Here is a 26,661-nt window from a genome sequence, read left to right on the forward strand (position 1 = left end):
CATATGGCGTTATGAACTGCATGTGTCTTTAGGATATAAGGTTGTTAATGTTCCTGGCTTAGGATGAACCTGTGACTTCAATGTCTTAAACACCACAACTTGAACATTTATCTGAAAGTGTAGCCTCTGGGAACATTCCTTGCTGTCTATAACATGAGGTGAAACCAATTCACATGGCAAATTAGTAGGTTGCTTAAATGCATGGCTCAGGGAGGAAGGTAATGAAGAGTATGTGAGAAATGATCCAATCTTTGAGGAGGATTACTAATATATGTTGATATATATTGCAGAAAAAAATCACAAGACTTGACTTTTTATCTAAGTTCTTGTGCCCAGTCTCTTTCATGAAGTACCTAAATTTTTGATGATATAAATTACTTTATCTATAAAAATGATGCAGCAATGTCTGCTCTGCATACTTTTGTACATTTTAATGGTACTGAACTCTGCCTTGAACAGGGATGTTTACAGTTAGAATTAAGTTCATCTTCCTTGGATGTATTACTAATTTTTATTAAATAGGAGAGCAAGTACCTCTTTTAAGTTGCCCTGAATTTTAATCAAATGTTATACCATAAAATATTTGAAAATCATGCTATAATTTAACATGAAAACAACCAATAGGAAAGAGATTTAGAATATCAAAGAACAGAGCAAAATAAAATATAAAGCCAAAAGAAATGCATTGAATTGTTATTGCACACATTACCCTCTGGTTACCATCACGACGTAGAAAAACCAACTTCCTTGTAGCAGGATATGGAAGACTTATTTCTAGAAGTGAGAACCGAGGACACGTTGATCCCATCCCTTTCTCGTTGCTGTAGGACACAGAGCAGCGGAGCGTGAGCAGATGAGCCTTTCCACATCTGCCACTGCTCACCTGGGGGCTCCTGCAGTTCAGAATTGGATTCCTGCTTCTTCTCTGACCAGACTTTAAATCACAATGGCATATTCTGGACCTCAGTTCCTTCACCATTTACTTTTCAGTTAGTATAGGGACCTCATAGACTATATTTGATTCTGTGGCTTTTTTACAAAGAAAGACTAGCTATTTAAACTATAAATCATAAAGCAAATAAGGAAAAGCATAAAAACTTATGTATTCTCTATTTCTTTTCCTTTTCCATGTCCAGTGGTCAGATGCCTGGCCTCACATTGCAGAGCCTTGCACTCCATCCACTGTGCACGGGAAAGCCCAATGCAGCTGGCCTCACACTTGGTATTTCTTCATCGCCAGTTTCATAGAGAGACACTGAATCCAGTGTATACTTCCTCCACAATGCTTCCCATTAAATTCTCTACAAGCTCTGTCATAAGTAAACATTAGTTTTTAGATTTATTTGTGAGCCACCATATGGTTACTGGGAATTGAACTCTTATCCACTGAGCCATCTCTCCAGCAAAGATTTATCTGTTTTTATGTGTATTCATGTATGTAGATGTACGCACATGTGTGGTTCTCATGGTGACTAGCAAAGGGCAGCAGATTCTGTGGAGCTGGAGTTCCAGACAGTTAGGAGGCACCACGTGGAGGACGGAAACCACCCAGCTCCCCCGAGCATCAGGTGTTCATCTCTTCAGCCACAGTTGCAGCCATTCTTCACTGGGCCTAAAGGACTAATCTAAAAGATTGTCTTCCTTCAAGTATTCAGAGGAATGTGGTAGCTGTGAGGTCCCTGAGTCCCCAAGGAAGGAATCTTTTATGTATACCTCAGTTACTGACAGCTAAGGTACTTTATCATACTGCACTATGGCTGTCCATGAAGTCTGCTTCATCTCCCTTAAAGAAGGAGGAGGAGGAGGAGGAGGAGGAGGAGGAGGAGGAGGAGGAGGAGGAGGAGGAGGAGGAAAAGAGAGAGAGAGAGAGAGGAAAGAAAGAAAGAAAGAAAGAAAGAAAGAAAGAAAGAAAGAAAGAAAGAAAGAAAGAAAGAAAAGAAAAGTGGACTTGGACTTTTGCTCTGGTCACTAACTTATCTGTAATTCAGAGTGAAGTCTTGTTTCAGTATCTTCTTTGCATCTGTGCAGACTCTGTTCTTGAAGTTCGGAAAACTGAAAGTTAATTGTTTTGACTTGAAGATTATTTACTTCCTTGATTCATATGTAGGCCATATACTGCTAAGGGATGAAAAAGACTGTAAGAATATAATTTTGATAATCATTGGAAGTGAAATAGAAGGAAACTTGTCAGGTCTATAATGTTTAATAGGATTGTAAAATAATTGATTATTTGAAGCCTTGGTGATTTGTCTAATTTTTAAATGAAGTAGCTTTTCTTAATGTTACAACTGGGTAACTGGTGAGCAAAATTCTTTTTTACCCTTTTTTACTATATCCCTCTTATTTTATATGGGAGATAAAGAAAATGAGACTAGATAACTAAAAGGTATACCATACACATTGTGGCAGTCTGAATAAGAATGGCCCCCATAGGCTGCTATATTTGAATGCTGAGTCACCAGGGATGGCATTGATTTAAAAGGATTTGGCCTTGTGGGAGGAAATATGGCAGGTGGCCCTAGCCAGGCCCAGCGTGGGTGAGTGAGTGCGTGCATGCATGCGTGTGTGCCTGTCTGTCTGTCTGTCTGTCTGTCTGTCTACAATCCATCTATGTATCGATCATCTATCTGTCCATCTCTGTCTCTGCTGGTGGATCAGTATGCAGTGCTCTCAGCTCCTGCTCCAGTGCCCGCTTCTGTGCCTCCATGCTCTCTGCCGTGAGTAAAATGGACTAAACCTCTAAAATTACTATGTCTTTCTTTTTTATAAGACTTTCCTTGATCACAATAATAGAACAGTGATAGAACAGTGTCCTAGACAGAAGTCAGTACCAGGAAGTGGTGTGTATTGCTGTGATAGGCTTGACCATGCTGTTTGTTGTAAGAATATAGAAGACTTTGGGGCTTGTGGACTAGACAAACAGTTGAACACTTTAAGTGGGGTTTACCAGGCCATCGTAGTAGGTGTGGTGATATTTTGTTTGTGTTCTAACAAATAAATCTTGCCTGAAGATCAGAGTGCAAAGTTAAACTGCTAGAGGCCAGGAGGTGGTAGCACACACCTTTAATCCCTGGACTTGGGAGACAGAGGCAGACGGGTCACTGTGAGTTCAAGGCCACCCTGAGCTACATTAAATTGATAAAGTCTAAAAGAGAAATGGAGCTCACAGGAAGATGATTCTAGCACTTGGTATCACACACCCTTAATCCCAGTGCTAGGTGAAGATAGGAGTGATATGGCTGGGCAGAGAGAGGAATATAACAATATAAGGCTCAGTGCAGTCTTGAGGAGGCAGTCTGAGAATAGGATTGCCCTTTCGGTCTGAGCTTTGATAGAGGTAAGAACTCTAGTGACTGGCTGCTCTGCTTCTCTGATCCTTCAACTTTCACCCCTTGATAGCTGACTCGGGGTTTTGGTTTGCTTTTCCTTCGATTTGTTTATTTATTATGTATACAATGTTTTGCCTACCTGTATGTCTGCAGGCCAGAAGAGAGCACCAGATCTCATTACAGATTGTTGTGAGCCACCATGTGGTTGCTGGGAATTGAACTCGGGACCTCTGGAAGAGCAGTCAGTAGTCTGAGCCATCTCTCCAAACCCTAACTTTTTATTATTAAGAAAATTAAAATTTATGCTACAAGTAGGAGCGTGAAAGAGAGTGGCAACAATAGTAATTTTGAATTTCCAAATAAAAATAATAACGACACCATGATTTCACTTTTCCACATACAAACACAGAGGTACTCTTTTTCTCCCTGGGAAAGGTAGAAAGGTACCTTGAGAAACTCAGCCTTTTAGTGCCCTATAATTTAAATATGATAACACCAATCTGCACCACTTATCTACTGATGTTTTCTCAGTTTATATTGGGAAAAAGCACAAATATCTCCACACATATACCCACTTTTAAGAAAATAGAATCTGCTTTTGGCAATTACAATCTGTATCTGAATCTCTCTCACACGTGGCCTTAGCTGATATTATAACCACCTTCTTCAATTACCCATTATGTGTTTCCTCTACCCTCAGAAAGTATTTCAACCTGGAGAGACTAACCATAACCTCATTCCTGATGTCACTGAGCCCTTTGACATCCTGCCTATATTAGGTTATTGCAGTTTCTAATTGACCTTAATGACAAAACTTAATACTATCAAGAGATTCCCTAAAGGATTGTCCCACATTCGGAATTCTCAGTAACTCTGCTGAGAAGCAGCCGTCCAGCTTCCCTCTGGTTGTCTGAGTCAACACCACTCCTAATACTGTACCTTTCTCTTACTCTCTTGACTCAAGGACATCAGGAGTTCAACATGGCTGTGAGGTGGGGTCTGAACTTCCAATCCAGTGCAGTGTTTGTAAGCACCCCCATAGAAGCACATGACCCTTGTCAGAAGGCCACGATGGGTCAGTAGAGTTGATGGGGAGTGATATTCCCATTTCTATCCATTGATTCCTGGACCAGCAAGTGCTGGCTATAGGAAAAGTATTTTCTTACGTTGTTACTGCTTTACATCATATGCTGGCTTTTGAAGAACTCTGACCAAGCCCTACAAGCTTTGGACGCCTAATTTGGCATGATAACTGTGTCTTTAAAAGGCCATTCCCCCATTCTGTCCAGGGAAATGTGAAAACTAATTGATCCCATGGGCATGGCCCTCTGTCACATTTGTCTCCTTGGTCAAAAACAATGCTGTGTTTGACAGCATAGGAGACGTTGAATAAGGCATTCTGTAAGTCCATGGATGGTAGTTTTAGCAGAAGTCTTATATTCATAAAAAGAAAATCAATAAAATGATTGATTTTCCATACCCATAAAAAGTATCCATAAAAAAGATAAAATACTGCCCTTGCCATGTTACAAGTATCCAAAGAAGTTAACGTATAACCAGGTTGCTGACTGATTGCTCTAGGACTTAGTGTTGATCTCTGCTGTTAGAAGACTTGGTATTCATTAGAAGCAATCCTTAGGTCAGACCTGCAGAGTGAAAGTGCCTGTGGCTGAGCCCAAGCATAATGTGTACTTGAGCTGCCTATGTCCATTTGTCCACAGACAAATCATCCTGTCTGCCTGATCATTAACTTCTCCCCTGCTGAAGTCACCTTTTGATGAGTATTTGCATGGGACGCGAGCATCATCACATTCTTTGCCCACATGGATAGATCTGTCCACCTATCTCTTCTTCAAGTGTCTTTCCCACCAGTTTTCCAGTCTTTGACCATTGAGCAAAACCGTTGCCTAGACACATTGACTAATGTGTATCAGTTAATCAATGTACTTAGGGTTGCACAGCCTGCTCAAAAACCTTCCCTCTGGAAAGTACAGCAAGGGGACTAGTTTTTAAAACCATAAGTACAATAAACTTCCAGCTTCCAGAAAATTGAACTGTGCAGTTCCTTTGAGCTGTTTTGAGTTTTCCTTGCCAGTGGGTCGTGTTGTGTCCCCGCAACAATAAATAGATGGGTTTCTATTTATTGTCGTTAGTTACCACACCTCTTAGATCACCTTATTTACTGCTTGATTGTTTTCCCTTCAAAGTGAGAATGTCTCCTTATAGAGATCTCACTTTTGATGGTGTGTCGATAGATGGTACCTTGGGACGAGACACTCGGACTGATAGTTACACGGCTCCTGCAAACTAAGTTGAGTCTTCCAGCAACAGAAGTGACCATGCTCTCAGCAGCCTTGCCTGCTGTGTCTGGAGGAGAGAACAGTGTCCTTTTCCTCTGCAGTGGGGTTACCCTTCCTAGTCCCCTGCTTCACATTCTGCAGTCATGAAAGGGAAGCATGCACTAGCTTGTGTTTGATCTTTACCACATACATTGAACGTCACAATCAATCGCTTTCAGGATTTTCTTTGAAATAACATAAAGGTTCATATGTGCCAAATTTCATAAGGATCACATGATAAGGTCAAAAAACACAAATTCCAAGGCAGAATTTATATGCCCAGTTCACATATGACAGTAATACTATATAACCATATGTTGAATCTAATATACTATATGTAAATGCTATTCTTGAAAGCAAGCCAATCAATAAAGCCTAAAATAAATAATGCTTTAATAACACATTTCAGATAGGCTGAAAATGGGATGGATGGGTTCTATGGCAAGAACATCTCTATAAAAATGGCATTCAAAGGGCATTAAAACACAGAGAATAAAGCAACAGTGAAACTGAAGAAAAACTGGATATTGAAAAGATATTTTTAAAGCCTATTATATGCCAACATACAACAGTCATTTTTATTTAGAGTTATCTAAATAAAAAAAAAACTATAGATTTCCAAGCCTTTAAAAGCAAGTTCTTTGGCATTGCCTGTATCCAAAAAATAATCTTAAAGGATATGTAATGCTAAACAGAAAAAAAAATTGAAATACGGAATATAAAATGGAAAATGTCAAAATAGAAAGAGTCTAAAGTTATAGTCCTAATTAGAACTAGTAAAAGGTTGACCAAGCTTTATCATCACGGGAAAATGGTTTTTGGGAAGGCTACCGACGGCAACTTCAAAAGCTTAGCCATAAAAATGATTGTGATGTCAGACAAACTCTAAAACAGATCCAGTTAACCCCAGAGAAATTCTAATCTATTGCATCTTTTGAAAGCGTTTGAGCCTCATTTTTAAGCTGACGAGCTTGCCATTCTCCTTTGTTTCCAGCATTGTGTGTGAAGTGGGAGCCAATCATCAGCATCCGATCTTTACCATCACACAGTTCCCGTGACTCGAACTTTGAAAGTATTTTGATCTAGTTCCCTGTTATCCATCATGTCTTGTGTACTTGGTTTATATTTTTTGATACATTTGTATATGTGTGTGTGTAACACACACCCCGTATGCCTGCAAATACAGGAAGTAATGAAGTTTGTATACAGCAGGTTAACCATACTTTGATCTTACTTGTCCACCAAGATTCACACACCAAATTGAGATGCTTGTGATTTAATCAGTGTGTTTCACTTCTATTTTGTCACTTAGATCCTGGGAAGACTCTGCCAGAAGCCCTTGACTACAACACTGTGTGGCTACAGACGGTGCCTGGAGAAACAGACAGTAAAAGTGGAATTCCACCTTCCCTTGTTACACTACAAATTAAAGACTTTCTTAATGGACCAGGTATGGAAATCATACTCAGACACTTTATTTTCTGTGAGAAGATAGACACACGCCTATCAGGTCTGTCAGTAAGTTTGACTCTCTTGCCAGATAATGAATAGTTGACGTATTTTTCAGAAGATCAGAAGATTAACCTAAAGATTCAAAGGCAGATATGAGTTTGAGGGAGCAGCTAAGTCCTCAATGACAGAAAGTTCCTGCCTATCAAGGCATAGTTGCCTGGAAGCTGAAACCTTGTATTTTCTTGTTGCTTTTTCAGAGATATTAATCATAATTAATTTCTTTTCTCTTAATGTTCTTCTAAAGGAATTGATGTACTTTTTTGTTTTTCGGTAATCTTACTGCATATGAAGAAAATTATATGGATGATGGATGAGTTTCAAGATACATATAAAAGGGAGCATGTATAGATGAGCTCACTTCAAATGCATAAAGAAGGGTTTTGAGGTACAGTAAACACTTGGCTGTAAATAGATAGCTTAGTATCAAATCTTCACGTGCGTCTGAAGAGCCACAGGTCATCTACTGCTGCTCTCCCTGTTCTGTGAATAAGGAGACTAGAACTGAAACATGAAAGCATTAGCTGAAGTCTCGGGGATCCATGTACTATTCAGACTGTAGGTCTCTGCGCCTTTGAGGAGTTAACCTGGTTTGCACGATGCTGTCTCTTCCTCTTACTCCTCATTCTCCCACCCTGTTCCCACCCCTTTGGTGTGATCTCCACTATTTGCTTACTGGAACTGACTTATTTAGTTTCATGTTTACTTAAAGGGCTTCAGAATGTAATAGTATTCAAGGAAGTATTGTTTTCTCCATGAAAAAAATTAAAGCAGGGACATTAGACTGTCCCAAATCTCTAGTAGCAACTAAAAGGCAGCAGTTTTGAAGAGAGATACTATCCCTGTGTGGACCATGCTTAATGTGTATGCTGTGGCCTGTCAGTCATTTCTGCATCATGGTAGCTAGAGAAGACCGGTCCTGCCTAGCAACAGTGGCGCACACCTTTAATCCCAGCATTTAGGAGGCAGAGGCAGGCTGATCTCTGAGTTGAGGGCCAGCCTGGTCTACAGAGGGAGTTCCAAGACAGCCAGGGCTACACAGAGAAACCCTGTCTTGGATTAAAGAGAAAAATAAAGGCCAGTCCTCCAGTCCTGATACCTGAACTGAGTAGACCTGGAACTGCCTGTGCTGGTCTTCACTGCTCCGGCTCTGCAGCACGAGTCTCCAGTGCAAGCGGAAGTTCTGATTCTGTTCATAGAAAATATACACATGAGATCTTAGGAAATGACAGCCATGGGGGAAGCTGGTGGCTGGGGGAACCCTGGGTTTAGATAGCAGATGGACCATGTTGACCTTCGCACTTTTCTGTGAATACCCAGACCTCAGAACAGGCGTGCGCTTTCCCGAACCAAGCCCACGAGAATGGATGAATATCCTAAGGGTTGAATCACACAGACACAAAGAAACCTTGCTCATTCACCAAAGAGTAAATGGCCACTTTATTAAACTCAAGCCGGGTATATATACTAGGGGGCAAGGGGGCAAAAGGGCAAAGCCCCCTCCCATCAGGAGCAGTGGAGGAGGATGACAGGTGCCAGGCGCTGGAACCTTGTTTACAGGTGGAGTTACCATAACAAAAGAGGGCCAAGTTCTTTCTAAGCTAAACCCTCAGGCCCATGCAAGAGCAGAAGAGCCAGGGAGCCAGAGGTAAAATGGCCCTGCAAATCACCATGAACAAAAGGGGGAGAAACCTGGGTACCTACAGGACCAGAAGAGTGTGGATCCTACATCCTCGTGAATGAGAAATATTGGATATTATTTAATCCAAGCAATCCATTGTAGTGAAAAAGTAACAATTAACATCCCACTACGAGACAGGAAAGAGCATCAACACTGAACATGTGGAGCATGCTCTCCCTCGCTCCGTCAGCCGCGGGGTAATCCAGTTACAGACTACAAGACTGAACATGTTGGAACAAAGTGGAAGAGTTAAGAACATGCAGTCAGCTGCTGGAGGAGAAACAGGAACTTGGGGTTACTTCTTTTCCTTTAGGTTCAGATTTCCTTTTAGACAGTGGAACAAGTTTTTCTCTGTCCCACCAGCCAGTTCGCAAATGGAGACTTATTAGTTGTGAAAACTTGGCCACTAGCTCCTATAACTTAACCCATTTTTCTGTTACTTGTGGCATTACCTCTCTTCTATCTTGCACCTCCTGTTTCCTGTGTCTCCTAGTGTCTCCGATGCACCCAGATTCTCCTCCTTTTCTTTTCTTTCCCCAGAAATCCTGCCTATACCTCCTGCCTAGCAATTGGCTGATCAGCTTAGTACCCCAATCCCAGCAAATAGCCCACGAGGCAGTCTTTCAGTTTGGCTAGGAAGTTATCTTACAGTTCAGATTACTGATTTGTTGTTATTGTTGTTGATAGAGGGATAGGATCTTTCGGTCAGTGACAAATTGAGCTCCGTATTTGTGAGACAACCAGATGCATTTATATGAAGAGAAATGCTAGTATCTGAATAGTTACATGTTCATAATTCTAGCATTTAGTGTGACAACATTGTAGAAACTCAAACATAGTAGATGGTCGTAAAGCATTTCTATTTGTGTTTTTCTTAAGGTATTTTCAAAATTTGGAAATATATATCATTTCTGATTTCATAGTTAAAAATTAGTGATAATGTATTTGTAAATTCAAACTTTTAAGATATTGATGTAATTGTTTTCCAACTATATTTCTTAAGTCTGAATCTGTACCTGATGCATCTCTGCAGATGGGGTTTTAGTGGATGTGTCGCTGAAGTCTGTTTCTACTGCACTCCAGGTAGAGTGGGTGCTGCACAGTGTCTGGTGACTTCCCACAGCACACTGTGGCACACAGGTGTGCTTGCAGGGGTCACCAAACAGCATGCAGGATTTGGTTTTTGTACTATGTTTTAATTTTGGTTTTTTTAGTCTTTTGACTTTTGGGGGAGGCACTACCGAGCTCCCAAATAAATCACACACGGAGACTTATTCTTATTTACTAATGCCCAGCCTTAGCTTGGCTTGTTTCTTACCAGCTTTACTTAAATTATCCCGACTGCCTTTTGCCTCCAGGCTTTTTCCTTTCTTCTGTATATCTTACTTTCACTCTTACTCCGTGGTTGGCTGGGTGGCTGGCCCCTGGCATCCTCATTCTCTTGTTGCTCTCCCTCTTTCTCTTTTCTCCTTCTATTTATTCTCTCTGCCTGCCTGCCCCCGCCCCCCCCCGCCCGCCCCACCTATCCCTCTCCCACCTCACCACTGCCTTGAGCTCTTTATTGGACCATCAGGGGTTTTGAACAGACAAAGAACCACAGCTTCACAGAGTTAAACAAATGCAGCATAAATAAAAACAACACATCTTTACATCATAAAACAAATGTTCCACAGCATAAACAAAAGTTACACTCCTTAAAATAATATTCCCAACAGCTTTGACCTTAGTGGTGGAGCTGGAGTTGCCGAGCTTGGTAGAGAGCGCCTTTACCACCCTGTATGTCGTTTTGCTGGCCCTGGAAGATTTTATATGCCTGACTAAAACTCCTTTTAGATTTCTGTGAAAGCACACATCATTTCCCATCAGGACTGACAGTTTTCCATAGGCACCCATGGCAGTTGAGCCAAGCTAGACGTGTGTTGGTAGAGGAGAGAGTGGCACAGAGGAAGAGGAGCAGGTGTTAGCACGCTCCCTCTGTTATGAAAAACATTGAACATGGTTCAAGTTCTGCAAACACTGAAACGTTTTTACCCAAAATACATCATTTATTTGTTTTATTTTGTATTAAGGGAATATTAGTTGGAATAGCATGTCAGCTCTGTGACATGTCTTCTAAAACACTAGCCTAACAGCTGAAGTGCTTTAAAATTACTGAGACAAAATCTCCCTTGCAGTAAATGTCAGTTCCACCGTATTGTAGGAAGTAATCCACGAACTATTCCATTGCTCTCACTGTTTTGTCAGGTTGTCCCATTACATTCAAGAGTTCACAAAAGCTGCAGCTAAAGTAGGATCAATTAAAAGGGAAGCACAAGGCGCATTAAAAATAGTCTCACATATAAAGAGTATATTATGGTGTACATATTAGCAACTCAATAAAATTTAGGGGTTTTGTTTGTTTTTATTTTGCCTTACTTCTAAGAGGACGGTTGCTTGTTCTAGGACTAGGGAGCAGTGCAGCTGACAGTGTTCTCCGTCACTGCTTCTCTGCTTTGGTAGAGGCAGCACAGCAGCACAGCAGCACAGCAGCACAGCACAGCAGCACAAAACACAGCAGCACAGCACAGCAGCACAGCACAGCAACACAAAACACAGCAGCACAGCACAGCAGCACAGCACAGCAGCACAAAACACAGCAGCACAGCACAGCAGCACAGCACAGCAGCACAAAACACAGCAGCACAAAACACAGCAGCACAGCACAGCAGCACAGCACAGCAACACAAAACACAGCAGCACAGCACAGCAACACAAAACACAGCAGCACAGCACAGCACAGCACAGCAGCACAACACAGCAAATAGCACTTGTTATTATTTTATTGGCACATCAGTGTTAGCATTAAAGTCTTTTTGCGACTTGTTTTTAAATTCGGTGTGCACATCAATCATTTCCAAAGAATGTCTTTCTGCTACATCTCTAAATTGTATTTTGAAATGTTGAGAGAAAACTGATAGTGCCTACCCTTCAAGTTCCCTCAAAGGTTATGAAGGTGGTTGCTCTTGGATTGTCTTTTAGATCCATTTTGAGGTTCAGTTTCTCTCAACAAGGTGACACAAATACTGTCCTTTGGCATTTAAATTGGTAAAAAAATAACCCTGAGGTGTTGAGTAGTGTGTGTGTTTGTGTGTGTTTGTGTATGTTATTTAAATAGTACCTTAGGCAACTGACAGATCTAACCCCCACATCGTAAGTTCCTGTAAAGCCCTCCAAGCCCCATCTCATTCCTCAGAGGCAAACAGTGCCCATTAGCAAGGTCGATGGCTTGGTGAAACCCACAACGCGGCAGCTACAACAAACTCTGGAACGATATTTCCAGCAGGTGAGAGATTAGTTGGAACAAATTGGAACCATTGCAGTTCAGCTATCCTGGTTTCTTTCAACCTGTTTTTAAAATGTCGTCATTTGAATACACAGTCTAAGCCCTGTGGAGCAGCCCACAGCAGGTTAATTTGAATCGTATGAAGTGTCAGTGCCCTTAGCTGACATGAGTTCTGTTCTGTGTGTGAAGCCATAATAAATCCATTCCCAACCGAGGAAAATTCCCCGTGAGAAGCTGAACTAATCCCGGCATCACACTGGCATGCTAGCCCCTGTAATTGAAAGCAGGGCACCTGTTCCCGGACAGTTAGCCTACATAGGGAAGAACCGGTGCTGGTCAGATATTTTCACACTGTGGAGCGCTCACTCTGACGTCACACATAAGTGCTGGAATGTGCTCACTTGAGCCCAGCTCAAAGTTTGTTAGCCATAGCCATTCTTAACTTGGAGAGTGCTTTTTTTTTTTTTTTAATAATTTAATCAGAGCTGACACGTGAGCAGAACTGGTAAGGACGCAGCCTTTTCTAATTAACTCGAGGTCATTTGTAAAGACATGTGGCTCCCTGGGATATTTTTTCCCACTGATCTTTTGCAGAAAAATTTCTGAACCACTGTCACTTTAGCCATGAAGTGATGTTTAACCAAAAACAAAGAACAAAAGTGTCCAAGTGGGGTTTATTGAGGTAATGAGATTATAGACACAGGTTCCAAAGTGGTTGCCTTTCTTTCCATCTAGTGTATATCGCTTCATAGTTGAAACTGTTGAGCTGGGTTTAGGTTGTGTGTTAGAAAGGCTTCTAGGGCCCTTGTTGAGTCTTTCCCTGAGTAACATGTTCATTAATTTATCTATTTAGTTTTTCTCATTCATTTTTAGTTTTGTATTGGTTTCATATCTCTCTTTCTCTCTCTCTCTCTCTCTATATATATATATATATAGATAGATAGATATTTATAATGTTATATATTTACAAATATATACACATTATATATATAATTATATGTAATCTGTTTTCCTTTACTTGTTCATAATCTTTTTTTTATTTTCTCATACATTGCATCCCAACAACAATTTCCCTTCCTCTGCTCATCCCAACTCCCTCCCTCTTTTCCCCAGATCCCCCCAGATCCAGTCCTCCTCCATTTCCCTTCAGAAAAGAGCAGGCCTCCCAGGGACATCAATCAAACATGGCATAACAGGATGCAAATAACACTGGACACCCTCATATCAAGGCTGGACAGGACAACCCAGCAGAGGGGAAAGGGTTCCAGGAGCAGGGGGAAAAGGCAGAGACAACCCCGCTCCCACAAGAACATTTGTTGGGGTGCAATGTGTAGCGTGGGATGGTTGAAGAAAGAAAGCTCTCTAAGATGAAATGTTAAGGCTTATGCGGCAACAAGAAGGTCCATCCTCTCTGACCAACTGAACCCCCAACACCATACAAAGGTATATTTACTGTTACACAAAGTATTTCCTCGTACCAAGGTCCCTAATCTAATTTACATGTCCTACTAAAGGAGAGCATCACATGCCCCCAGGACTCTAGTCCTTTATTGTGTACTGTTTGCAGTACGCAATATTACAAGAACCTCAGGTATGCCTGAGGTGTCTTGTGATCAAATCATGGGGTGGCTACAATGCCCCTTCAGCAAAACCATCATTGTTTTCCACAAGGATTCTTTACTGTTAGCTACAATAATTCTTTAGTATCAAAGTACTTCAAGAAAATGGCTGTTCATTCTAATGTCCATAATACAGTAACTCTGCTAAATCTACCCTATTTTCCCTTCCCAGGGAGATGTGTGTTCCCCTTGAGCCCTTATCCCTCTTACTTAGCCTCTCTGGGTCTGTGATTGTACATGGCTATTCTTTCTAGGCTAACAACCAAAAGTCATAATCCTGTTTCTATTCTGTCTTCTCATATGCTATGGTTTTACCGATTATAATTTAGTTGCAGTTTTTAAAAATTTCCTAAACATCCTCAACTGTTTCTCTTCTGCAGACCTATTGGATTTGAATTAACATGTATACATAAGTGTTCTGGAAAGTAATGAAACAGCCCCTAGGTACAGTGACATGCCATTCAGATGGATTTTATATGGGGGTAAAGTGGAAGTTTCAAGGTTTAAATCCCATGTGCGTGTGTATAAATATTTATGTATGTGTCTAAATATGTGTGCATTACATTAGCTTTTCTTAGTGGAACTCTGCTCTTAGTTCTGCTGTTACTAAATCAACTACTCAGTGGGATTTAATTCAGTGTTATTTTAAACTTTATTGGTGTGAGGGTGTATGTCAGATAGTCTGAAGAATCAGGACCTCATCAGCTGCACAGTAAGTTCCATGTGTCGAAGGCGGGGAAGGGGATTTCTGAAGAAATTCCAAGAAAAAAGAACCTATAATTATTCACGTAGTTGTTGTGTGTGCCTGCATTACCTCACAGCATGGCAAGTATAAGGAATCCGATGACAACTGCAGAAGTCCCTTCTCCTTTTTCACCTTGTTGGGTCCAGGGTCCAAGATGAGGCTGTCATTTGTGGTGGAAACATCTTCATCCACTGAGCCATCTTACTGATCTCCTTTGGTGGGGGGATGGGGGTGTTAATGATATTATCATTTTTATTATATATTTATATTTTTTTGTTTTACATACCAACCATAGGTACTCCTCCCCCTCCTCTCTCTTCCTCCTCCCAACCCACCACCATCACTCCTCAGAAAGGGTAAGGTCTCCCATGGGGAGTCAACAAAGCCTGGCATATTTAGTTGAGGCAGGACCAAGACCCACCCCACCCCCCTCTTCCTGCATCAAGGCTGAGTAAGGCATCCTACCGAGTCAGGAAGATTCAAAGTGAAAAGAAAAATAGCTCTGAAGCCTAAACAATTTATTTTTCTTGATGTTGCCCTGGTACTTACTTGAGAAGGCCCTTCCTCTAGTCACTGGAGTCTTGGCTCCGGTTTGATCCAGTTTTCTGCCACTGTAGGGCTCACATGTACAGTTAAGAAACACAAACAAGTCAGTAAAACCCTAAGATCCTTAATGTTTTCATTTCCTGAGCATATGGGTTCCAGTGTCCAGTGTCAGCATATTATCATGGTTTATTTCCCCATGATTTATCTAAGTGAGCAGTAAACGTGATGCTGAACTGCCAGTCAAGGAATGAACCGAGGACTTCAAAGCAGGAGAGGTTTTCATTATTTTACCCTCAGTTTTTCAACTGTAATTCATAATTTTGAAAGTGGATTTCATGTCAAAAGTGGATAATATTTGGGTTTTTTTTTCTCATTTATTTGAGACGGGGTCTCGCTATGTAGCCCTACTGCCTGGAGCTCACTATGTCGACCAGGCTGGCCTTGAACTCACAGAGATCCACCTGCCTGTGCCTCCTGAGTGCTGGGATTAGCACGCGAATCGCTGTATCAGCCAAAATGAGTGTTTTTAACAAGAGACATTTCTCTATTAAGATCGCATACATGTATGTAATATATCCTATTTATATCCCTCTCCTATTACTATCCCTAACATATCTCCTTCCCAACGTGGTGTTTTTTTTTTTTTTTTAAATAACCCCCTAAGTCTAATTAGTGCTGCCCATATGTGTGTGGACTAGGGGTCATCCACACAGGCATGGGCAACCTACTAGTGCTCCCTCCAAAAGAAAAGTGATCTCCCAGAAACCATCAACTGCTATTTACTTCTTAGCATCAGAAGCCTTTCCCCATTCTAGGCTGGAATTTTCGCTCTCTTGATAATGTGTAGGTAACCAGGCTGCAGTGAGCTGCTGTAGAGCTGCCATGTCTAAAGGCCAGTGTGTCACAGCTCTCCTCCCCATCATCTTGATAATGTGTAGGTAACCAGGCTGCAGTGAGCTGCTGTAGAGCTGCCATGTCTAAAGGCCAGTGTGTCACAGCTCTCCTCCCCATCATCTTGATAATGTGTAGGTAACCAGGCTGCAGTGAGCTGCTGTAGAGCTGCCATGTCTAAAGGCCAGTGTGTCACAGCTCTCCTCCCCATCATCTTGATAATGTGTAGGTAACCAGGCTGCAGTGAGCTGCTGTAGAGCTGCCATGTCTAAAGGCCAGTGTGTCACAGCTCTCCTCCCCATCATCTTGCTCCTCCACTCTCTCTGTGTCCCCGAGTCTGGGGTCTGTGACTGAGCACTCGCATTGAAGAGCAGCATCTCTGCATTAACTGCTACCCTCTTCAGGAAGAAGCTTCCCTAACCAGGTTGAGAGCGTCACAAATCTATAGATATAAATAAATATTTATTGAGTGTTTGATTACATGGCCACTTAGCAAAACAACATGAATAAATTCTCTCTTAGTGCCTATGACCTCCCTAGCCATGGGTTTCTACCATGTTTGTAGTACCAGACATGAATTCCTTTCTGTAAAGCAGACCTCGAATCTGATCAAGCGAGAATTTATTGCTTCCACAGTCATTGGCCTACTGAACCCATCTTGCTCATGTGGCAGGTCATTGTTGCCGTCTGCAGAGTCAGTCCGGGTAAGGCTCTCGGCTGTATGAAAGCTAGCCTGCAGGGATAGAGTTTTCTGGTCAGTTCACATTGATTTTTCTCCTCTATTCAAACTCCATTTTTTTTAAAAAAAAAGGATTTGATTAGCCTATTAGTTATTAACTTGTGTTTTTCATATATCCTTAATTTAATTAGTGTACTTCCTAACCCTACATTTCTCCTCTCTCCTAATCCCAAGTCCACTTAAATGTTAGTTCTCAGTATTTTCCTTTCCCTGTTCTTCCGTATCACAGCTGTTGTACTCGCTCCTTTTATTGCAATTTTTACTTGAGTTAGCAATGCATTTTTGGAAGGGGCTAGCAGATTATAAGTGAGAAAAGTGAAGGGGGGAATACTGGGGCCAGAAAAGTTCAAGCAGATAGTGGGATTATAGGCATGGGATAGGGGAAAGGTCAGCCAAATTGTAAATGTGTATGTGAAGAAACACTCTGATTTTTAAATAAGCCTTTTACCTTTGTATGTCAGTTTTTCTCAAATTAAATCGTCCTTTTTACCCCTTCCTCTTGCTCATCCCTTCCATTTCTGTGGTGTTCAGATTCTTCACAGCTGCCAATGCTGAGGGCATTGTTGCGTCCTCCTACCCCTGTGCTCCCATCTCCTTTTAGTTCAGGTCTTTGACGTGGTCCTGCACTGCACTGACTTCTGGCCTCTGTGGACATGTGCCACAGGCCCTACTCAGTCAGCTTCCCCGTATCCCTGCCTCTAAACTCCTCCTCCTCAACAGTTCTAAGTCAGCCTCTCCTGCCCAACTCATGAGTCTTGCCCTTCTCCCCTGCCCTCAGGGTATCAAGTCAGCACTTTCCTCACTCCTTCCCTCTGTGTTTCCTAATGTGGGTGGTGTTTTTGTTGGTTTGTTTGTGTTTAATCTGGTTCCTGTTTGCTTGTTCACGTGAGACTGTGTTGTAGTGAGTCTGGTGCTGTCCCATCAGATGCAGATGCCATCCGAAGAGCTGTTTCTGTGACGCTGGCAGTCACTGGTCCTCAGTGCCTGAGTTCTGATAGGTTGTAAATACCAGCTTCCTGCTTCTTGAACTTCTCTTTGATAGGTTTATTTAGCTGTCATCATGCTGAAAAGAGAAAGAGTCTCTCACCTATTATTTGGTTATTCTGTGTATCTGTCATCAAAAAGCAGAATAAATGCTTAATTCATTCTCATTATTTACCCATTTCAAAAGTGAGTTGGGTTTCTGTCTCATCCCAATGATGGCCAACTTGGTGTCATTCTAAACCTGTTCTTTTTAATGATGTTCAGATTGTAGCATCATTTGACAGTAGGAGCCTCTCTTGACATTCTGAGTCCTGATGCTCCCTCCCTTGAGAATTCCTGCTTCCTGTTCTTATCCCGTGTGTGGTCTAACGCCCCCCCCCCAACTGCGCTGCAGTCTATGTTCTTATCCCGTGTGTGGTCTAACGCCCCCCCCCAACTGCGCTGCAGTCTATGTTCTTATCCCGTGTGTGGTCTAACGCCCCCCCCCCAGCTGCGCTGCAGTCTATGTTCTTATCCCGTGTGTGGTCTAACGCCCCCCACCCCCCAACTGCGCTGCAGTCTATGTTCTTATCCCGTGTGTGGTCTAACGCCCCCCACCCCCCAACTGCGCTGCAGTCTATGTTCTTATCCCGTGTGTGGTCTAACGCCCCCCACCCCCCAACTGCGCTGCAGTCTATGTTCTTATCCCGTGTGTGGTCTAACGCCCCCCCACCGCCCCAACTGCGCTGCAGTCTATGTTCTTATCCCGTGTGTGGTCTAACGCCCCCCCCCCCAACTGCGCTGCAGTCTATGTTCTTATCCCGTGTGTGGTCTAACGCCCCCCCCCCCCAGCTGCGCTGCAGTCTATGTTCTTATCCCGTGTGTGGTCTAACGCCCCCCCACCGCCCCCACTGCGCTGCAGTCTATGTTCTTATCCCGTGTGTGCTCTAACGCCCCCCACCCCCCAACTGCGCTGCAGTCTATGTTCTGTTTCCGATAGCCATGTCCCTTCCCCGCATGTCTTTCTGCTCTCAGTGACTGCTCATGTCAGAAGCAGCTCGATAATAGAAATCTCACTACACTGTAAACTCAAAACAACATTCTGCTCCCTCCAGAAGGTCCAATTCATTGTCACTGTTGAGAACAAGACAAACAAAACTGTAGGCACCAAAGAAACTCCAAAATTATTGGAACCTGTGATATATTTAGTCCCTCATTAGTTTCTTCTCTTGCCACAGCGACAGAATCCTTAACACAAAGAACTTCAGGAAGGAGAGGTTCATCCTGGCTCGGGATCTACAGGGCAGGTAGCAGGAGCAGCTCCTGCCCATGGTGATGGAGGCTGCCCACTCATATCTCAGTGAGTCAGGAGCAGAGGAAGCGGTTCTGGATTCAGCTGACTTTCTCGCTCCCCTCGTATCCAGGGCAGACCCCAAGCCCATGGGATAGTGCTGCTCACTCCTGCCTCAGTCAGTCCTCCCGAAAACCCCCCTCATGGGAGCTCCCACAGGTGTACATCACTGGACTGCCAATCAAAATTAACAACCACGCCCTCATCTAGACTTCCCTGAGGAGACAGGCTCACCAGATGAGTTTAATCCAGCACATGCGTGTTAGAAAACCAGTGCAATCACCTTCTAATCATAACTTCTATGTCGTAGTTTGAGTTAGGACAAGGAAGCAAATTAAACAAGCAAACAAACAAACAGTTCTTTATCATAAAAACAAGCAGCCAAGTAACCACCCTGGTAGTCATGGTACCAGGCTACAGGGAGATGAAAGAGTGCTGCTGGCTCATTGATTTCATGGTCCACTCCCTGTACTGCACTCAGGTCTGCCCCCTACTGGAGACTTAGAAGTCACACCTTTAGTGAACACACATCAATTTTACTGTCTTCAGCAGTCTTCTAGGTTTCTAGGTCTCAGTCCTCCGACTACACAATCTCCATTGTCTACTATCATCAGGAAAATATTTATTTGAACAATGTAATAAAAATCAGAATTTGAATTATTGGGTAACAGAAAATGTATATGATCCAGTAATAAGAGGTAAGTGCATTACAGCTAAGTAGTAAAAAGGTCTGGTTAAAATTATCAGGGAGTCAAGCTGGTTGGTGCATGTTCCTGCCGTGCACTGTGCTCACTTCCTCACATAGGGCTAGGGATACCGCTGTCCGTCTGTGCAGCCATCCTCCTGAGCTTTAGTGCTCTAAAGTACTCCAAAGGAAGGAACACTTAACAAGAAGCTTTCCTTCATAGATATTAAGATCTGAGTATAACAAGCCATATTGAACCCATTGGTTTTTTTTGTAAAAGATTTGAAAATACATCATAAATGTAAGTAATATGACTAATGGCGCAAGTCAAGTTGGCACATTTTAAATGAGAAAATAGCTGGAACCGTTTTCGGGAAACTTCTCCCGTTGGTGTTTCGTCCCACACAAGGTGTGCATTACCATAAACTGAGGAGAGTCACCCTGGGGTTTGAATTCCCACTCTATTTTCATTATTGTAATATGATTCCATCCCGTTCACTGTTAAGTCACCTTGCAGGATGATGGAAGCATGAAATAACTGTAATTTATTTGTATTGGTCTAATCTCCTTTTAACTCAATAGTCAGTCCATCATTCTGTTTCCTGGTAGCTGTTGAGAAAGTTTGGAAGGGTAATTAGGATCTAATAATTGACAGCCAGGGGTTTATTTGGTAACTTAAAGATACAAAATATGTTCCAGGCTTGGTGAGAAACTTGATCTGGCAGACAAGATGACTCAGCTGGGACATTCCATTACTATATTTTCCTAAAATCTCAACTTTGAAAATAGTCCATTTATTAAAGTTCAGTAAGGATTATGAAAAAATTCAGAACTCTGAAGATGAAGAATTTGATAATAACTGGACTGAAGCCCACATTACAATCTGTGCTGATTTGATTACGTTCACGGTTCATACACAGCGTTATTCTATATGATCCCCTGCGTCTCCACAGAAAACAGTTCTGAGTCTGTGTCTCTCATTTTTGTTAGTAATGAGTTTATTGTATTTTAGCGATTTGATGGCCCAATTTTTATTTTTATTTTTCTATGTTTAAACATATCACACTTTTTCTTATAATTTTTTCATTTCTAAAATATCCTCCTTGTGCTTGTGAAATTGAGCTCATCATGAAGGTACTAATTTTCTGCCACACACACACACACAGACACACAGTCCTAAGAATGTGGAAGCCTATTGACACTGCCTTGCAGAGTGGTCTCACCCACTGCACCGCACTTTCCCTCTTGTCTAGAGGAGGCTTCCCCAGTAACATGGTCAGCTGGCACAGTAGCCTGTTCTTGAGCCGGAGGGCTCTGTGGTCTCCCTACAGGGAGAGGGACTCTGTACATATGTGTGCATACAAGCATTCGTTTTTTAAATGAATAGTTTTAATGTTTTAAATACCACCATTTTTCTCTGGAAAGCTAGCATTATTATTATCTTGTGCTATGTATAGCTCTCAGATTTCAGGCTTCCTGAGAACTTTCTTCAGTTGCTGCTCAGTGACAAAGAGAATTTACCTGTGACATCACATTTGCCCTCCTCAGGTACTGAAGACCTGGCACACAGAGCAGCTAGGACTGCACAGGGTCACAGCTAGTGCTCTAGGGTCAGGGAGGAGCTTTTGCAGCAACCACACAGTGGTATGGGAAAGTCACTCAGAATCCAGCCCCTCCCCCAGGTCAGCAGGGAACCATTAGACAAAATTGATGTCTGAGAATGGAAACACTCTGGCATGATTTTCATATTCCAAGGAAGCTGTGCTTCTGACATACTGAGACTTAAGAGTGGCCTGTGTAAGAATGCGTGTCCCATGGCACTGCTCCTAGTCCTAACAAGACCCTGCTGATCATGTCTGCAGTGGCGATCTCCTAGAGCCTCTTAAAAGAAAGACAAGAAGACAGGAAACTGTACTTGCCCTAATTAATTACACATACACCTTCTCACTTTTTACTATTATATGTGAATAAATACTGTAGGCCGTCCTTTCATCTGCTTGAGGAAATGTGTCTTTCTAACTTCAGATTATTCAAAAAATTATATTCAGTAAAATAAGGTCAATAATACAATTCAGATACATGTATAATGAATGCTACCAAAATGACTAGGTTTTTAGTATACATTTCTTTTTCTGAATTAATAAGAATTTGAACTCTACTGATTTACAAAAGTTTGCATTTAACAGTTATTTTGCCATATGATCATAATGTGTAAAAGACTGTATTTATTCTCATGATAAAGTATTTAAGATTCCACCAAACTGACCTGTGCTTTTGAGTTTTACTGACTAAGTCAGCTTGCGTTTAAAACTCCTAATTTTCATCTGCTACATCTTATGATGTTAATAAATTTAATAATAGCCCTATAATTTTCCTGACATTTAGAAATGGTTTTGCATCTTTCTCAGATTCTAAAAAGGGGCCACCATGACCTCATTGTTTATGGTTCACAGTAAATGTTAAACTGTCTTGTGTGGACTCTGGGAGAAGTAGAAACTTAACTCACAGAGCACACTGAGGCTTTGGATATTCCCTGCCTGGGGTACGTCTGGCTCCGTGTAGACCCACAAGGTCATGTAAGCCCGTTTTATTAGCCTTTGTGATAATCTGTGAGACTCAGATATGGAGGGGTCTTTCCTATTACCCATCAGGTACTCAATAGCCTTAAAGTAATTGTTTTTCATTAATATGCAACAAAGTTGCCTTCTGTTGTACAAGTCCATGAATTTTAATGAGACATAACTACATAACCCTCTTAAACAGAGCCACGTACCCCTCTTACCCCTACTTATTATACTGCCATTCTCTTACTCTACCATACATAATAAATTTTAATTTAGTTTGTAAATTTTAAAACTGTGAATCATACTTTTCTGTGCCATCTACAAGAATTGTGTCTTATCTCTAGAACTCTAAGACTCCTTACATTTCTACCTGGAGACTCACCTATATTTCTCAAAAAATTTATATTGTACCTTATACTTAAATCTATTACAGATTTTAAGCTAGTTTTTGAATGAGGTTGGGGTCAAAGTAACAACACTTGCTAATACGCTAATACAACTTTGTTTATTTCATGTAATTGCTTTTGTGACTTTTTCAAAAATATGTGTTTGTACTCTTTCTGGACTCTATGTTATGATTAATGAAACACACATGCACGCACGCACACCCTGTTCCAAGTCTATTGTATCTTTATGCATGTGTGTATATTTATATATATGCATGAACATGTGCTGGTGTGGATGCAGGTATATGTGGAGGCCGGACGTATCTTTCTCAATCACTGTCCACATTGTTTTTTGTTTTTTTTTAAAGACAATGTCACAGTACCTGGACCTTTTCAATTCAGCAAGCCCCAAAGACCCTCCTGCCTCCACCACCCCATGCCACACCAGCTTTTTACATGGATGCTAGGGATCACTTCTAGCTAAGCTGGATAGTCAGAGAGCTCTGGAGATCTGCCTGTTTCCTCCTTTCAGGGTGAGGGTATGGGCACACATCATCGTGCTCAACTTTTTATGATGTTTTAACCTGTAACAATCATGTCATCTGTAGATAAGTACTGTCTTCCTTTTTCCCTTTACAGTCTGTATACCTTTGTTTTTCTCGCCTTGGTTTGGCTGTGATTTCCAGTATGGTGCTATGAGTAATGAGATGGACATAGTAGCATCTTTACCTAGTTCCTGATGTCATGGAGGAAGCATGTCATCTTTCATAATTATAATGCTAGCTCTAGACATATGTGTATGAGAGTTATCAGAGTAAAATATTACTTTCTCTTGATATCTTGCTTAGGAGTTCTTATATTAAGTAAATATTGGGCTTTCCAATATTTTTTCTTCATCAGTTGATCTTCTTTCTCTCTAAGCTATGTGATGTTAGTTATCCAGCCTTCCAGTTCCTGAATAAACTGTGCTTGATTGTATATTTTAAAAAGATTTTTAAGAATGTATTGTGTATGCATGTGCGTGCATGCGTATGTACATGTAGGTGTATGCATGTGCGTGCATGCGTATGTACATGTAGGTGGAAATGAGAAGATAACTCGCAGGACTCTGGCTTGGCAGAAGGTGCCTTAACCCCCTGAGCCATCATGCTGACTCTAATTGTGTTTTTTTGTGTCTCTGTTGCTGAGAGATTTAGGTTTTGTCATCAGGAATGGAGGTAACACAAAGTTACTTCAGAAATGGCCTCCCTTCCTCTACTTTCTGGAGCACAGCAAAGAATGAAGGAAAGGAGCACCCCCAAAGTCCCTCTGAAACCCAAAATAGATGCCTCCTTCTGCTCTTCTGTCTCACGTGACGGTCATGTCTGGGTTTGAGGCTGCTACTGTTCAGAGCCAATGGTGGGGGGAAGAGTCCCAGAGGCTTCTCAGTACCACATTGATAATGTTTTGAATTCTGGGTTTCTTTTCTTTCATTTTCTGTTTGCGTTTTGGAGAAGAGCTGCTTGTTGGTTCCTAGCCGCTTAGCCCAAAAATAATCACACAGAAACCATATTATTTAAATCACTGCTTGGCCCATTAGCTTTAGCTTCTTATTGGCTCTTACATCTTAATTTAACCCACCTCCTTTAATCTGTGCATCACCACCAGGTTGTGGCCTACCAGCAAAGTTTCAACACGTCTGTCTTTGGCAGCGGCTCCATAGCTTCTCCTTTGACTCCTCCTCCTTTCTCCCTGCATTCAGTTTAGTTTTCCCTGCCTATCTAACTTCTACCCTGCTATAGGTCTAAAGCAGTCCTTTATTGACCAATGATATTCACTACATACAGAGGGGAATCCCACATCATTTGCTTTTCAGAATCTCCCAAGTAGCCATCTCTGGAGATTTTACAGTCATCTTTCCAGTGGGAGAGACAATATTCCTCTCCTTCTTGGATTTCTGAAACAGTATCGAAGGAGTAAATGTACAACAGAGGAAAAGTGTATTATGTGCTTAATAACTTTGCTATCGGGGAGTGGGTAAAACAAACTAAAACCAATTTTCCAAGACCTAGAAATTTTATTCATGTTTACATCAGGACCTGGATATGTTGTGTGGGTAAACAGTCATGTGGAATTTATATTTTTGATATAAACAAATTACAGCAGATGTGAATGAAGTCTCTCGTAGACTGTAGTTATGCCTAGGTGGGTTCAGTTAGTTTCCATCTAAATGAGTGTGTCATTTGGGATCAGCAGTAATGGGGAGACTTCTTAAAGAACCTGCTTCTAAACTCACTCCAGTTGTGCCTTGTGTTTGTAGGATGGAGAGCCCCAAGTCCTGACCAGCTTGTCCACCTGTAGGGCCAGCACGCTTCTTCTCACCCATCTCTAACTTTCCCTGGTATCTTTCATGTGCCTTTGAAAGGCACATAAGGTTACATGAGCCCCACTAGATAATCTCCATCTCTAACCTTGAGCGTAACCATAGACTGTCTTTACAGTAGAGCAGTGTCTCTACTCTAACTCAGTAGCCAGGGGATGGGAATCTTGTGGCGGGGGAGTTCATTATTAGAATTCTTCCTGCCACAGAACCAGATTAGTATCTTCTAAAATGTTCCAGTACAAAGAACTCAAACACATGTTTCATGTTGAAGCCTGATGTAGTGTACTGAGGTTAAAGGATATGTAGTTAGGGTCTTCTTAACTAGCGGGACATGTAACTCATATAAACACAGTATACAGACATAGAACCCCAAGGAGGAACATACGCTCCACCTTGTGAACCAAGTTCTTAAAAAAAAAATGCTGAGCAGTATTTAAACATTAGAGATTGTCCAGACACAGTAGAGATGCATTGTACACATGAACAAGTGCCTAGTGTTATGACATAGTAAGGATCAGGAGAAGTGGGTTCTATATATGGAAACTTTACAGGTGAGACAAGCAGTAGCGACAGCTTAAAGGCAATATTTTTTCTTCTAGCAAAGGAGCTTGGCTTTTTATATCATAAATGAATAGGAGTCGGTAAAGAGTTGTAAGCAGAGGTAAATATCATGACCTGTGCTTGGGTCCTAGAGCCCTCAACAGGGGAAGAGAAGGAATTAAGAAAGTACAGACATACAACGATGCTGGGATTACCTGGGTTCTGCTATCACCACAACCTAGAACCTCAGCGTTTACTAGACGCAGTACAGAGGCACTGCTCCACCTGTCTGTCGGAAGTCTCTGTAGACAAGCAGCCTCAAGATGTGAGTGTGGGAGGAGAAAGCTGCAGCTGCTAGTGTTTGCACACACTGATCACTGTCTCATAAACAAGCACTTCAACTCCTGAACGAGCTTTGCCACCCCTTTCAGCCTGACCCTTATGTGGAAACTACCTTATGATGTCCCGTGGGTCTGAGACCTTGGAGTCCTCAACATGGCCATGGCCATGCCAACAATGCACATTCACCCAGAACTTCCTATGCTTCCTACAGGTACACCCACCAGGATCACACCCAAAGCGAGTACTTTGGAAATTGCTCTCTGGCACTGGGTTAAAGGAAACACCTGGGCAGAGAAGTCAGTTAGTTGACTTTATAATAGATGAGCACTATCAAAGACGGTGGGGAAGAAAATGCGGAGTGGTTGGTACGCCAGAGAGGATTGGAGTCAGACAATGTGGTAGATGTCAAACGGTCGGCATGCCAGAAAGGGTTGGAGTCAGACCATGTGTCAGACGTCAAACGGGCAGAACTTGCCTGGTATCTGATTGGGAGTGAGGAGAGTCTAGAAAGTCAGAGTCCTGGTCTGCGCTGTAAGATTGGCTGGCTGGAGAGCCGTTGGCTGGCACAGGTGGCAGCGAAGCAGAGAGGAACTAAGAGCTGTTCTGAGGAACCGATTGATGAATCCTAGTCACTTCAACTGAGTGAATCATTTTAGGTTCGCTCATTTTCTTCTTTCACCTTTTTCATTCTGTTTCCTTCCAAACAACAGTTTAGGTGCTCACTATATAAGGTATAAGACATTCTTCC

At 41.9% G+C, this 26,661-nt stretch overlaps 1 protein-coding gene across 4 annotated transcripts in view; it reads left to right on the top strand.

Moving 5' to 3' along the window:
- Positions 1-26,661, top strand: part of Vps13b (vacuolar protein sorting 13 homolog B) — a 513,205-nt gene that overhangs the window by 339,027 nt on the left and 147,517 nt on the right. For all 4 annotated transcript variants that reach the window (XM_085679117.2, XM_085679115.2, XM_085679119.2 and 1 more), the window contains exon 35: positions 6,981-7,118. In XM_085679117.2, coding sequence (XP_085535243.2) covers positions 6,981-7,118 — 138 coding nt within the window. The remainder of the gene's footprint in view (positions 1-6,980; positions 7,119-26,661) is intronic.

This window comes from Myodes glareolus, chromosome 19 (assembly GCF_982192425.1).
Source record: "Myodes glareolus chromosome 19, mMyoGla1.1, whole genome shotgun sequence".
NCBI classification, from domain to species: Eukaryota; Metazoa; Chordata; class Mammalia; order Rodentia; family Cricetidae; genus Myodes; species Myodes glareolus.